Below are 16,566 nucleotides of genomic sequence, written 5' to 3'. Positions count from 1 at the left end.
AGGTTCATTTATAAAATAGCTCAGGGACAAGGTGAGAAAGATGTGGAAGATGAAGAAGAGACAGAGGGGAGGAGATGGGTGGATGAAGAGAAGCAAAATGAGATTGTGAGGAAGGTAGGTGCCTGATATGAAATAAAAAGATGATTGCAGTATCACCTGGTAAGACTGCACTGGATGCTTCTATTAGTCCATGGTGAGCTTATGTGTTTAAACTGGAGCAGTCAAACACATAAGTGTGTTTTCATCTGCATTTTTTTTACATTAAAAGCACAAATGTGTACAAAAGAGATAAAGAACATTCTTTCATTGTGTGTGTGTGTGTGTGTGTGTGTGTGTGTGTGTGTCCTTTTGTGTATGTCATGTGGTGAGTAATGCTTAATTGGGTATTTAGCAGAGTTTATTGAGTCTGTAACACTGTGCCTGACTCATTGTCTAGCATATTTGTGATTACTAATATCTCCTACTACACAAGCATTGATGCATATGCTGAAGCTGTTTAACAAATCTAGGAAGCACAATACACCTTGAATACACGTCTCCTTTCCTTTTTGGAATTTCATGGTTTTCTGAATTAATTAGTCATAAAATGTGATCTGATCTTCATCTAAGTCGAGAGTATTAACAAATATAATGTACCTAAAGTAATAACACAAAATAAATCCTGGTCTTTATTGAGAACAACCATAGAAACTTCATAGTGATAGTGGATGTGCCACTGTATGCTACTCTTTGTTACAAGATGCTCTTTTTATTTTAATCTCCACCTCATATTACATGTTACTGCTGCCCTTGTACACATCGGCAGTGATATGTGTTACAGGCGTATATTTGGGTGTCGGTTTTCAACAGCGCTGCCAACATCAGCAGCTCAGACATGCAGGGTATCACATCCTGACTATGGCTTGATGGTGGTAAAAACATGTCCTTCCTCTGTAAGTGAAAATGATGGAGGAGGCGAACGCTCTTTAACAATGGCCAAAAGCAAACACGCTTTAGGGTCCTGTGTTTTCTGTCTTTGTCCTGCCTACGTTTTAACCCTCAAATCAAACCCCTGCTGATGTGAAGTTCCACTCAGAAATCTTGTGGAGCATGCCAAACCGTGGAAGAAAATTGCAGTTGTGTGCTGCTTCGAGGAGCCCTTCATTATGTCTCAAGTCTATCCCCAAAACACTCAGACTGTTCCATAAAGGTCTATCCAATACATTCAGCACAGAGCTACCACAAAAGGAATTTATGAAAATCTCACAAGTGGACTGTATTGAGCTTGTTTCATCAGATAAGTTGGCCTCAAGATGTGTTTTAACAAATGAATCCTACTTTTATTATAATATTAACATTTCAAATGCTGATTTGGTGGCTAAGCATAAAGCCACAGGCAGACCACCATGAAGAGAAACATCTTTTTAAACCACTGCATCACTGCTACCTTGCAGCAGTAGTGGTCTAAAAGTTGTCAGGTGAACCTGTCTGTTATTCCAGTGTAAATAAAAAGCTGCAGATGCATAAAATAAAGCCAGACAGTCTGTATCAAGACACACCAAAATATCAATCACTCATCTTGCCATCCGGCTCCAGTTTATGTTGATCCATATTGGGGAAAAAAAAAATATTGCCATCTGTTAACACTTATGTTAGTAATGATGTCTTAATGAACTTTTACATTCCTTCAGCTAGAATCTCACTCTGCCTCCTCATTACTACTCTATTAGTGCTCAACTCGCTTCACTGCCGTGCTGCTTGTTAATGCTGAGTCAATTACTACTGCAGGTGCTGAGCCTAAAAATGGGTCATGGGGTTGTGTGTGTGAGTGTGTGTGTGTGTCAGTGGGGGGTAGCTGGGTTAAGGTGTTTACTCTGTGTGTGTTGATTTTTCCTAAGCTGTTTATCTGCCAACAAGGCTGTTGAGACTATAAAAAAAAAAAGCAAGTGAGTTAGAAAGGTGCAAAGAAACACTTTATTTTAAGAGTTATTATGCTTTTTTATATATATTATTATTATGATAGATGTTTTTTCTTGTATACAAACTTTTGTCCCTGATAGCAATCGGGCATTTGGACAGTTAATCCACATGCCCACCCTTTGGCTCCACTGCTGGGTGGAGGAAAAAAAAATGAAGTGAGAGGACGTGAAAGAATGATGGGAGAGACACAGTGGGTGAGATATTACAATGTGCTTTTCACTGAGATATTAATTGGACTGGGCTTTGCAGGATTGCTGCTTTGTCCTTTTCTAATTAACGGAGCAAATTAAGAACTTTTCAAATCTCTGTTAGTCTGTTTAACATATTCACACGGAGTCTTTCAGTTCGGCTTGCCACACTTTTAAATACTCTTTAGACAGAGCAGACTCATTGTTTGCTGCTTTAGTTTTTCATTGCCACGCAGCGTGCACCCTTTTGTTGTATTGTGGGAGGATTCTTTTGTAATGGAAATAGCAGTAACTTTCAACAACAGTGTGAAAAGGTGAAACCCACACAACCAGACTGTAATGCAAAATCACAAAAGTAAATGTACATACACAAACACAAACACATAACATGCAGTTAAGTTAAGCATACTTCAAAACAGTATACAGTATACATTGCAGGCAAAACATCTAGTCAGTCACAAACAAGTGCACACACACTCACACACAGAAGGTTTTTGCATACAGTGCTCCTGACAAGACTTATTGTTTGTCCTTGACATTTTCATGTATTTGATGAAAGGCTGGTATGAAAGGGGCCATGTGTTGACATCACACATCTTCAAATGAAGAGTGATTTCTTTGTTCCCTCTCTCTTAGCTGACTCAAGGGATTTCTGTGCATGGAGTAGACTAGTGTTAATTAACCACATGGCTGTCGGATTAAAGTGTGAGTAGAAATGTGCACAATAAGTGGTAGCTGTGCAAGAAGGTAAGGGTAGGCGCACCTAAAAGGTACACTGCTGTGAAGACTGCAGAGAAGAGAGAATATGGGATGTGCGAGAGATTTTAAATAATTTGCAGGAGTCAGTGAGCTGCTATGAATATACAAGACATACAAGACACTCCCGTGACTTCTGGGAGACATGGGATGCTTGTTATTCTGAGAGTTTGTGCTTGTTTAACAGGTGTTAAACTATTTTACTCTTTAGTTAAGTGTAATGACATACAGTTGTAAACAGTCTCACTTCTGCCTGCTGTCTGCTCTGTGTTTCAATCAGTGTTTCCTATATAATTCTATATAGATATTTGTTATATTCTGTAATATCTTTACATTGTAGAGTGTCCCGAGAATCCTTACATGTGATTTGCTGCTATTAAATAAAAGAACTAAATTAACTTTATTTGTTCAAATCTTGTTTTAAATGTGCAAAGCAAACAAACATGAATGTTTTAAAGCCATTTGAATCCAAAGTATGTGTTATATGTCTGTACCTGTGTAAAGTGAACACTGCCTTTAGAAATAGCCACTTTTTCGCCTATACAGTGGGGTTTCTTTACAAAAAGGGCTGCAGTGAGAGGAGAGGCTACAGCAGAAATCACCATAACTGTATTCACAAGTTTGCTGCCCTCTTCATGTGCTATGTCCAATAATACCCTTTTCTACCTTTCAGGTTCACATAACATACAGCACAAGGATATTGAATGTTTCCCATTAACATGAGTGCTACACAGAATAAATTACAGTCCAAAATAATAAACTGGTACAAAATATAAAATAACTCTTGACTGTTCTCTTCAGAACAGCAACCAGTTTTAAAGCTAAGTGAGAGTGAGCACATTAATAGCAACAACTTGAATCCCTCAAGGTTCAGTGTATTTCCTCCTCTTGACACAATGGCGGAAATTCCACACAACAGTCTTTACATCTGATGCTCAGGCTCTTAGAAGTTTATTAGTTTTGCTGTAAATTCTCGTTTACAGTTGGTATATACAGTGCAGTCAAATCTAGCACTTGAACAAAAATGCTGGTTGTTTTTCTGCAATGTCCTAATGAAGGAGCAGCTGTGGCAATAACTGCTGCACGAGTGTGTGTGTGTGTGTGTGTGTGTGTGTGCCTCTGTTTTCTTTACATACTTATTTTTTAGTTTGTTGTTTGTATCTGCCCACTGATCAGATTTTAAATAAAGCATCACAATACATGCAATTTTTAATGTGATAGCTGTAATTGTAGGAATTTATAATAGCATATATTTGTTTTGCTCATGGCCGTCTGATAATAGCCTGATAAACTAATTTGCCACTCACATTGCTTCATTATGCAGCTTGACATGTTCATGTTACCATTTTCTTGTTTGGGCACAGGAGTTTATTTTGTTCTGACCTTCCGGCAGTGACTGACGCATTTGTCCTGTCAAAGTTGATTTAAGTGCTGTTATGTAAGTCCACCTAATCAGTGTGTATAGATGCGCTGATCAAATTTTTAGTACTTTTTCTGTTTTTCTGGATCAGGCACAGGAACATGCCAGTCTCATTGTAAATTCGACCAACCACTGTTATTTTGGTTGATTTTTATTCATCAATGAGACACCAGACCTTTTTGGATAGCCAAGGAAGATCTGAGATGTGTGCTCTGAACCCTGGCAGATCAATTAACAAAATGTTCTTTCTCTAGTTTCTTCTTACCTCTTTATTTAAGTTTGGATATTAGATCAAAAGCTGGATTACTATTTATAATATTTAAAAAGGGTAGCACCACTGAGAGCTTGGTATACTTATACTATATACCACTGTGTGTGTTTGTGTGTGTGTGTGTTTTTCAGTGCATGTAAAAGCAGGGACATGTGAGGTGATTGCTGCCCATCGCTGCTGCAACAAGAACAAGATTGAGGAGAGATCTCAGACTGTCAAATGTTCCTGCTTCCCTGGACAAGTTGCTGGGACCACTCGGGCTATGCCGTCCTGTGTTGATGGTACGTATTACTATGTGTCTGAGTGTGAAAAACTCTTTAGGAACTGACTACAAAGTTATCCAGTGTGTCGCTTCCCATGTTCACAGCATCTGGCATATAGATTAAGGAAATTATTTATTATAGTAAAACTTCAAAACAACAACAACAAACAAACAAAAACAGCCTTTATCAGTGGAATTAATTATTTCAAGTCATGTTGGATTCACTGTGTATCTTCTTGTTTTAAATGTATTTTGTGGATGCCTTTTGATACCTACTGAAATGTCTGAGAGCTGTCTGAGAGTGTGGTTATTACAATCTCATTCTTTCCACTATTAGTGGACTATTATCATAGTCCATCCACCACCATAATCTCCTTCCCTCTTGTTATATGTTTTTGTTATTCTTGTCTTTTTACTATACACTCAGTGGTCTCTTTATTGGGTACATCTGTACAGTCTAATGCAGTCCAACAGCTTTGCCATTAATCCTACTTTTACATACACTTTTTAACATCCCTGTCATTTATGTAAATACGGTGGCTGAAACATTAATAAGACCTCTTAATACAATGCGCTCAAGTACCACTCCACCATCCACTATGACCTCAATAACCAGCACATAGTAGAATCATCACTTTTCTGACAGTTTCAACAAAACAAATTGAGAAATTATAACCTTGTAAAAGTTGAATTCGCTGCAGATCTGCTGTATTAGATCACATTAGATTATACAAATGTACCTAATAAAGTGGTCGGTAAGTTTAATTTATATTCCGTGGCCAGTCCTCACAAATATGACATTCAGAAAATGTAGCCAAGTGTTATCTGACCCACAGGTTCTGTATGAAATATATCACTGTTTTACTGCACACAACTGCCATTTAAATATTTGCTCTCTTCTGAAAATTCACATAAAAAATCATATGTGACTGAAGTAAATTTTGATTTTAACAGTGAAGACATGGATGTCCATACTCCCCAAGCAGCATTTTTGTGTTCTGGTAGCCACAAACCTGTAATTGTCCTTGTAGTTATCAAATACAAATGCATGAAATAGAAACAGACTAACTGGACTCCCTCTGTCCCAGCTCTTCTGTCCAATGTTATTTCCTACTTAGAACTTCTGCTGAGTGATTTATTATAAACACAGCCTCTGTCTTTTATACTTTGTGATGAATTCTCATGAATTACAAAGATGATAGATGGCACAAGGTTACGCTGCACCCACAAGTAATTTCAAAATAATGAAATGCCTACTCTGGCTATAACCCAAATAAAGGTATAAGAAATAGAAACCTGAATGATTTTGAATGGTAAAAATAATCTGCGCTTCACAAATAATAGCAATGATACATATAAAAACCGAATATAACAAATTCTAATCTAATGTCATCTTAACTGAGAGGGGAAGAGAAAAAACTACTCCATGAAAATGAATTCATAGGGTTCCTGCTATGATATTGACAATTTCAGTCAACGTTATGTGAAGATAAAAGGAAAAGGATCCTGGTAGCAAATATTATAATCTGCAGAAAGGGTTATCTTTCTGGAGCTGCTTAGTTGACACTGAATGAACGACTGTTTCTGCAGTGTTGTCTCTTTTAAACTTACTTTAAATGAGCTTAGTTTCAGAGTAGTGCTGCCAATTCCAAACTAGGAAATGTACCCATACGACCAGAACATTTCTCCAGCTACACTTCCCATGTCCATAAAATCAGCATCCTGCACTCCCAGCACCTATGGCATGAGCCACTTGGTGAAACTGCCTGCAGTCTCTGCACTTCTGTTGTGTGACTTTATGTTCAGATTGTTCTTCATTGGAACTGAATGAGACATATTCACTTATAATACAACTCCACATTTAATACCACATTTAATATATGAACTGAGAAAGATTAAGGAAGTACAACTTTAACTTAGTAGACACTTAGGAATCATGGTTGTATTACTGAAATCACCATCCTTCTCCATCCAACCCAAAGTCTTCAAAGACAGTAATAGTGTGCATAACTGCCAGCTGTTGTCAAAGCTTAACCACCAGTTTGACTGTTATCTTTTGAGTGTCTCTTTTTACTATTAATTTATTTAGCATGTATTATTATTAGCAGTAGTGCTCAGGGTCCTGTCTGCATCAGTGCTGAGCTGACACAAGTTCTGGCAGCTCTTATGATGATGACATGATGATGGTCAGACTAAGCTTTCTGTACAGTCTGCACCAGTTTTTCGTTTTAAAATGGCTGCCATCTTTAACATCCAATTACTATGAAGAGAAATTCACAAACGCCACTGCAAAGTGTCATTAATCCCCTAAAAATCTATGTCACTGTGGACTGTGTTGTTTTGTTACATTGAATTGATTTAATATGCTAAACATGCAATCACCTGGTAACTGGGTGTAGCAGGTAGCCAGTCATTAGCGTGGCTGATATTGATAAATTCACTCTTCAGTCAGATTATATTGTGGCAAGTTTTCCTTTGTTATTTTTCATCATTTCTCCCTTGATGGCTTTGGCATTTCTAAACCTTTTTCTCTCTCGTGTTTGCTGAAGGCACTTAATCAGCTCATTTGTAGCTGATTTGATGTGTTGAGAACAAATTGACTCTAAACCCTATAAGATCACAACATATCCTAGTTGTCTCCTGCATATCTTGCCTCCAGTTTTGTTGGTTTTGACTTTACTTTTTTCAACACGATGTAAATGTGCTGATTAAATTCAGACTCTGATGCCCATGAACCCTATGCATACTATTTCATATATCCTTATCTAATAAGGCTGGGACATGTGGAAATATATATTATCTCAATATCCATGTGTTTATTAAAGCTGCTTCTGTATTTATAAACTGCATATGTTAAGCTTAATTCAGCTAAATAAATAACTAGACTAGTGTAAAGCCATTCTTGTCGACACATGTGCTCCCAACAAACAATCTCAACGTTGTTCTATTTGCTAAGAATGGAAAAAAGAAATTTAGTTAAAGAATTGATGTATTTAATTTATCTGCAGATTCAAAATTTAATTAAATTTGAAAGTCTAACTTTTTACTCACAGAGCAGCAGCACATGAGCCATGTGACTTAAGCATCCACTCAAGCTTCCACTGAAGAGATGAAAACATCAAACTCAGTCTAGACTGACTGTGACGTTCTTCAAATGAATACATGAAACAAACAGATATTTCATATTATCACACTGTCGCACTGTTTTAGTTTATTTGAGGTTTGATTGACGGTTTTTCTTCATTTGACATTTGATTGGTGCTCTTTTAGTTACATCTTCTCATTTAATTCTCTTCATCTACTAAGTTTAATAACTGGTAATTGAAGTATTGTTGCTACCGACTGTTTATCTTAATTCAGCCAACTCTCAATATTTTAATATACAGTTTACATTAACTCAAGTTCTTTTGTCAGTTTTCCTAAACTTTATTTCCACTGATTCTTGGTTATAGAAAACTTCATATAAAAATTCCAACATGCAGTAACAAATTGCATCTGTTCTTCTCTCGCTCTCTCTGCCACTCTTCCTCCAGCCTCAATTGTAGCCCAGAAGTGGTGGTGTCAGATGCAGCCGTGTATGGAAGGTGAGGAGTGTAAGGTTCTCCCAGACCTCACAGGATGGAGCTGCAGCACAGGCAACAAAGTCAAGACCACAAAGGTCGGTGTGTACACAGTCCTTCCATCTTTTTCCTCCTCTCTCACAGTCCCTCTTCACACATACTGTGCGTGCATGCACACACGTGGTCAGACTGACCTCCACCTTGTTTCCCATTACATCTCCCTCTTTCTCCTTTCATACTTATTTGTCTCTGTCCTTCCATATTTCTCTTTTTACCCCATATCTTTTTTTTTTCTCACCCTATTTCTCTCTCTTTGCTTTCTCCTCCCGCCTCATCTTGGACCTAACATCAAACATTTTCAGAAGAAAAACAAGGCCAACAGGAACAAGAAAAACACCACACACACACACAAACACATAGAGAGAGAGAGAGAGACCTCACAATTCCCTTCACTCCCACTTGCCCTGCTTCCCTGCATCAGACTGGCATGCCATCTGACTCGATGCAAAAACAACTCCCCACATTGGATACACTAGAGTGGCAATTGTCCTCAGATAGTTTCATGCTCCGATTCGCCCACAGTATGTGCAGTTTGTGCATGTTGTTTTCCCTGAGTTTTCCTCAATTTTCCAGTATGGTTCGTTGTGCCTACTTGTGTGTGTAGATCTACAGTACATATTTTTCACTCATTCTCCATCTGTACCTGTTGGCTTCCCTTCACTGGCTTGACCTAGGCAGACTCTTAGCTGTCTGTCACAGGACAGAATTTGTGCGAGACTCACCTCTTGTCACTCTATGCTTCTGTTTCTATCCTCCATCCTTCTCTCTGCCTTCTCACCTTCCATTATTCATGGCTGGGTGCAGACCTTTGTTTTCTGCCTAAATAATTGATTGAAGGCATGGTCGGAGAGAGTGCATCTGCTTGGGAAAAAAAAAGGGATAAGAAAAGCCTAAAGGCACACATGGTCTGCTCTTTCTTTCCCACTCGTCCTATCTCTAAAACAGTCAGAAATTTCTCCTATACGCCAGAGTGATTAAGAATTCCTTCCCCTCTTTTTACCTCTACACACCTCTCACCTAGAAATAGGATCTCACCTCCACAAGTTACACTTTCCTCTTCTTTCCTCTTCAACAGCTCATCCTCTCATTCACACCACAAAATAATTTTCTGCAGTGCTGGCCTCAGCTTTCCCAAATCACAGCCCTCATCACTGAGACATATGTAAAGAGGCATAAGAGGCAAATAGAAAATGACAGAGTGGTCTTGGAGAACATATGGGGGGAGATTAGATATGAGGATGATGTAATTTCCTAATAAATGAATGCTGTTCAGATGTTGCTTCATATATCTGATCTCATGCATTTAGTTTTATCAAACCCAAAGAGCGCATTTATAATTTTCTGAACGAGATCAAAGAAAACCAGCTTCAGCCAGACTTCGCTTTATCATTGACTGTGTCATAGTTGAAAAGAGCACAAATATTTGCTGCCTCTTGCATTCAGGTCTTTGATCAATGCTTAGTGTGTGTGTGTGTGTGTGTGTGTGTGTAGACACTATTTGAACATGTTAGCTGATGTGTTTGCCTGATGATGAAAAGAGCGATTTTTTTTTTCTCCTCTGGAGGTCAACATGCACAGGCATTCAGATCAATAGCATCGAACGTTCTCTTATAGTCCCATTAAGACTCGCTCGTAAATTGAAATTGACGATAGAGTGAGAGAGACAGAGGATGAGAGAGAAACAGGCAGCTGGAGATGGATGAGAAAGGAAAAAAAAAACAAGTGGAAAGTGGAGAGGCATAGGTGATAGGTAGATAAAAGAATAAGGGAAACACTTGAATATGAGAATATTGGAACAGGTCAACTGACAAGGAGCTTATGCTTGTGCCTGGATACACATAGCAAGCAAGAACACAAAAGAGTGTTTGGCTCGCTCGCCCATTCCCCTCGTCTCTGGCTGGGAGCAGAGGAAAGGAGGAGATGAGGAGGGCAGAGGGAGGAGAGGAGGAGGGGATAGAAGACAGCTCGATCAATGCCAAATAATATCATATGGATGAGCAGACAGACACTGCCGGGCTGCCAAGCCTCTACGCCGTCATAGACAGAAAAGCACAGTTGCATTAGAGCAGCCGTGCCACACGTTAACAAATACATGACGAGGTATCATGCATGTCTGTTTAGATGTATGTATGCTTCACTTCCTTTATAGCTAACATCCACGCTAAACAGCAGCCTGCAAGCCCCATAAACCTCTTTAGGCAAGGTACAGTACCCTGCAACCACTTCTCTCTGTGACAGAAACAATACATGCCTACCAAACATTTTGTTTAAATGTTAAATCATTTACAGTTATTTAGCATCTACAGCTACATAAGATGATAAAAAAAAAGAATGAAAAACAAATCAAGATACAAAAATGTAAGTAATACATTACATTCACAACATTCACATTTTCTGTCACAACATGAATCATAAAAAATGTGTATAATTTAGGAGCAAAGGGGACATCTGCCTTGTGCCCATATGAGCTGATGGAATAAGCACCAGAAAATGTGGCACTTGTCTAAAAAAACCCATAGTGATGACAGGCACTACTTGTGTGCTTTGTAAATTAAAATCTAACTACCTAAATCTGCTTTCTAATTGTGCACAGGAACTGCTACCTACAGGCATATTTAAACAGGCAAAGGGAAGTACACCTAAAGGGACTATGACTTTGCACCTTAAAGCATAGAAAGCACAGAGATGCAGCGGTGGGAGTGCATAGTGAACTGGCGTGACAACAAACGCCTGCAGACTCTTTGATCAGGAACAGGAGTAGATGCCTGAAGGCAATGGGAGCAGGCCCAGGAAGGGTGGCCTCGAGCCACCGAGAGCAGATACAGTAGAACAGTCTCAGCTGCCAGCTTGTAGGAAACGCTTCTCTTAGCTCTCACAGAGATGGCTGGCCTTCACACTTTGTTAGCTGGCACCTGGGTCGAACAAAAGACTGACTACCTCAAGAGGAAATACAGGAGCGACAGCATGTGTTGGGGCTGAGAGGGGAAGCCGCTGGGAAACACAATAAAAGAGAAAGGGATGCAGAAAAACAGAGGAACAGTCTGGTGTATTACATGCAAAGGAAGTAGTTTATGTTTGTTTGGTCTTTAGAAAACGTCTCCTAATAGCTTGAATAAACCAAAATGAGTGCATGAGCAAATAAAGTGGAAAGATGAATGGATGTGATAAAGAAACCATGTGATTAGAGCAACTGTCTTGACAAACTGACGATATGACATGGCAATAGGCCAGGCGCTGGCAGGGAGGCATTGTGGCTGACTGCCATGATTCAAGCTGCGTCTTGTTTAGTCTCTTGCCAGGAGAGACAGAGATCGTGCTAGCCATGTTGTTATTTCTGCTGCACCAAGAGTCACATCCAATAATTATTCCAGTAACAGACTGCATTATTAGACGGGGTCATATTATGCGTAATTTAGGGTTAATATTTTATTCTGAGGCTCCGCAGATACAGGATTTTAAAGTGAATAAAATGCAAATAGATGCTATAAGGACTCTTTGTGCAACAGTTGACCTCTGACCTTGAGACTAAAAGGCCTTGCCTGAGCTTCGGTGTTGTATAAGCTATGAGATCAGTTCAGCCACTTAAATCCAAAAATTTTCACCCATTCTTACAGTCAGTATGTCTTTTGCAGTACAGTAGGTGTCTCCTTATTATTATTATTATTATTATTATTATTATTTTGTAAGACATGTGCAAGGATCACACTGATTGTTTTAGGGGGCCCACCAACAGTTGCGTGGGTCTAGGACTGTAAAGACTTGCATTGTGCACACTCTACAGCACAGCACTGCTTGAGATTGTAAAGACTAGTGGTATTATCTGTCATCTGTGACAGCAAACCTGACAGGGTGTGTGGGACATGGGTGGCCAGTTAGGAATTTCCTCAGATAAAAACTACTGAGTGACCACACTGAAACCTGGGCATTTAACTAGCAGCCTGCACAGGCACACACACACACACACACACACACACACTGATTTTACACTTTGAACATCTGAATAATGTAGCGTAAGCACCTGAATTCAAGAAGGTATATATGTAACATCACAACATGAAAAGCATTAGATGACCCCTTTTCAACGCATCTGTTCACGTGTATTACCAGCCCTCACGACTCTTGAGTAACAGACTTCCCTTTCCCTGTTTCAGGTGACCCGATAGTCCTACCCACCTCAAGAAAAGAAGAAAAAGGATGGTGGAGATACTTACACAGCACAATGGACCTATATCAGTGGTGAGGAAATGCACTCATATGGACTTCTATGAGGAGGAACCAGTAATTGATTAATTTTTCTGAGGATATACAAGAAATGGCAGTAAAAGAGACAGGACTCTCACACTGCCTGTCATCACCTTTAACACAACTGACTCTCCTTGGTCCTTTACTGTTAAGGACTACATCACCCACAATCCTTTATTGCTACTAGAAACAATACCTTCAACAACCTAAGCAGCAATGGATTAAAAGACAAAAAAACGACTTTCTTTACAGCGTTCTGTATTATTCATCTCTCTTCTAATGCCTAGTTGTGTTCCACACATGTAAAGGGAATAAAGGGGATCCGGAGTTTAGACGGCTACTCTACATATATTACAAAAGCTACTACAAAAAAAAAGGGAGTGGATCCAGAATGGCTGCCTCATGTATTCGGGATGACACATTTAAATTTAACTGTGCCACATATGACACAACTGATGCTGTCAAAATGTTTCTCCGATCTGAAACTGAACCATTTCTTTTTCACCTTCATGAGAATATTTTACCTTGAATAGTTTGTGGCTTACCACATGCCATTTTTTAAAATTAGGAGACAGTTTGTCAGTCTTCTTTTTTCTTTAGTTTTTTTTTTTTTTTTTTTTTTTTGGAGAAAGGACAAAATCCTAACCAGGGAGGTTAGACTAATACCAAGTAGATGTTATGGTACAATGAAACATGTAAACGTGTAAAAAAATGGTCCATTGAATCAACGGGGCTAAAAATAAATTGATGCTCTAATGGTTTTAATATCTGTGTTTTTAAACGCCTGTTAACCGCTATTGAGTACATGTGTCAGTATTATATGAAATGAATAAAACCTTTCAAAAGAAAAGATTAATCTCTGCTTTTTTTAAGCCCTTCAATGTAATCTTGGGTAAGGGTTAGCGTTACTTGTTTTTCTAGTTGTTCAGTTCAGAACTGACAATGTACATCATACACGTTACATACCGTGTACGTAATTCATACAGCAAAACTAAAAATCCTGTATTGTTTCACAAAGAATACATGGAGCTGTAACAGTTATTGACAAGCGTGTGAATGAATTCCCCTCGATTAAACTGTATAACTACTGGTGTTCTTTGTGTTGGCTTCGTGAAATGTCATCAACAGCTATTAATTTCTTTCTTCTTTTTTTCGTAGAGCAATCATGCTATAAATCGGCTGGTTAGAGTAAAGCAAAGACCTTTGCTGACCTCTATGTTGTGCTAAACCATGCATTACAGGAGAAACCTGTACATTTGGCCCATGATGAAATATAAGTATATTTGTCTGCTTCGGATCTTATGGGTTTTATTTTTTTGCATATTGTGGAGTTCGGTCAACAGGTGGGTTTTTTCCACAGTGCTTGTGAATTAGTGATGCTCCTGCACTAGGGTGGCTCTCTAGGCTGCTCCCTAGTAGTTGATAAGTCAAATAATCAGTCTATTACTGAGTAGGCTGATTAATAGAGAGTCAGACATGTTATGGAAGCAGAAAAAAAGTACCAGACAAAATCAGGCAGGACAATTCACTGGTTCTCTGAAGATCTCACCTCCAGTGCTGACATAGGTACAACTTCTGTTACTGTTGTTTTGTGTGATTTTCACATTTATTGAGCAAAAGAAGGTTTCTTGCAGCTTTAAGAGAGGAATTAGAAAAAGAAAAAAGAATCCTCACATCCACTTCAGGCAGACAAAAACCTGAAAATCATGGAGTACTATGGATACTGCTTGTTATGAAGTTCTGAGTCAGATACACTATGTACTGTACCATCTGCTCTCCTATCAGGCAAGTTAGACTGCCCATATCTCCCCATTTCCCATTTCGACTGTACATGTAAACATCAAGTTTGACAACTAGATGAGAATTTCTACTCAGTCACAACCCATGAGAGCCGAGTACTGTCGTATTACAACAAGATGAGGATGAGGTTTATCTAAGTTTAAATATAGACTTCATATTTATAAGGTAGTAGAGTACTGTATGATGTGGAACAATGAAAATCAAGCAGGATGTGTACTCCAGTGGTGTATATTACAGATCGATCTTATGAAACATCAGTTCTTCTGATCCCACTATTTCCTGTTCTAGCATGAATGTTCATATTAAAAGATTGATTTCTAAATTCAGATATTTGGGGTAAATGTGTATTAAGGTAGAAAGTTACTAAAATGTATATTCTAAATATTACCCACTTGATAACAACTAATTCTCCTTGCATCTGTATATGAAATATGAACACCAGAGTTAGTAACAGAGTAATAAGTTAGTAATTAATCTAATCACAATGTCAGGCTATGCAAATATATAACTGCAAATGGTGGTAATTTAATTACAATGTGCTTCTGTGAATGTGACAACCTACTGAATTCCGTTTGAGAGCAGTTTACTCATTATGAATGCACCTAATAAAGAGATGACCTCAATAAGAAACCCAGGGTAATGTAAATTAGTATCAGTATCGTACTGATCAGAAAGGAAACATCACACATCACTAGTGTACTCTGCTGTAAACAAGCAGCTACCACTGACAGATTTTGGTACTCAGAGTCAGGATGTCTCTGTTGTAAAAATGATGGTGTGAAAATGAAACAAGAGCACTCACGCTGAGAAAAGTGCAAACAAAATGTTGGGTTCGAGGCTGTGGACATCTACAGTATCTCTCCGCTCAGTGACACACACACATACACTATCTGTGTTGTATTGCATTAAAGCTGGCTTTCTCTAAAACGCTTTTCTGATTTGGCTAATCTCCTCAGGGGCCACAGCCTTTCACTGAGCCTGAGTCAGTTAGTGTGTGTATGTGTGTGCGTTTCATGGCCTGGGCTCTTTCTGAGCCTCATCGCGTCGTTAGTGCATGTCATTAAAAGATTACAGAGTATAAACCCACATAAAGATTCTCACACACACACGCACACGGGGTGAGAAAGAGGGACTCACTGCTATAATTAAAGGGAGGAAAAAAAAATGTGTAAGAGGTTATTGACATCAGAATATGAAAAGCCTCAATTTAGGAGTATTTTTGTTAACTGCTCACAAGGTGTTTCTCAAGCTGCGCATGAATTCATGCAAATCATGAGTCAACCATGTGAGGCTTGTTAAAGATTTTCCACAACAGCATAATATGAATCCAGTTTTATGTTGGTGCTAGAGCAAGGTACTGTATGTGGTGAAGCTGTGTATCCTCATATCTACAGTATCTGACAGTGTTGATCTTCATCACAGCTGCTCAGTATTAATCACATCTATGACTATGCTCTAGATATCCAGACGACGCGGAGATTAGTCAGTGTGCTCTCTGGTTAGCAGAGGCAATGAGGTGGTCGCTGCTAACAACAGATGCCAGGGCAGATGCTACAGCTGGACAAATGGCGAGATACAGTCGATGCTGACACATTACCACACTACTGCCTCTCTGACAGTGTCCATCAAAACCAAACATCACCATCACTGGGCCTCATTCTCGAAGCGTTTGTAAGAGGAAATATGTTATAACTTAAACCCACTTAAAAGGTTTTTATTGTTCCAAAATGTTACAGTGATTTAGAAATGAATAAACACTACACTGACACTTCAGTTCACATAATATGACATCACTATAAAACACGATGTACCACTTCCCCCTCAGCCACCACGTCAGCATCCTGACCCACTTCTCTGGGTGAACCTGTTCTCCAGAAAACAAGCTCTTTTATTATTTATTTATTTTCAAATTTCTTAAATATTTTGTTTATTTTTTGTCTTCTTACCTTCATTAGGTAAAAAAAAGTAAGTAAAAAAAATGCAGCAACATCACTGCTACTGAGTAAACATACCTGATCTGCTATTTTCTTTACTTTACAGTACTAACA

At 38.7% G+C, this 16,566-nt stretch overlaps 1 protein-coding gene across 1 annotated transcript in view; it reads left to right on the top strand.

Moving 5' to 3' along the window:
- The window catches only part of LOC113166880 (chemokine-like protein TAFA-2), a 66,591-nt gene extending 53,247 nt beyond the window's left edge, over positions 1 to 13,344 (top strand). Inside the window, exons 3-5 of the mRNA XM_026367071.1 lie at positions 4,726 to 4,875; positions 8,390 to 8,514; positions 12,628 to 13,344. Coding sequence (XP_026222856.1) covers positions 4,726 to 4,875; positions 8,390 to 8,514; positions 12,628 to 12,639 — 287 coding nt within the window. The 3' untranslated portion in view covers positions 12,640 to 13,344. The remainder of the gene's footprint in view (positions 1 to 4,725; positions 4,876 to 8,389; positions 8,515 to 12,627) is intronic.
- Positions 13,345 to 16,566: the final 3,222 nt, after the last annotated feature.

Source organism: Anabas testudineus, chromosome 7 (genome assembly GCF_900324465.2).
Source record: "Anabas testudineus chromosome 7, fAnaTes1.2, whole genome shotgun sequence".
In the NCBI taxonomy this organism is placed as follows: Eukaryota; Metazoa; Chordata; class Actinopteri; order Anabantiformes; family Anabantidae; genus Anabas; species Anabas testudineus.
This window is presented reverse-complemented; position numbering and strand designations above follow the sequence as displayed.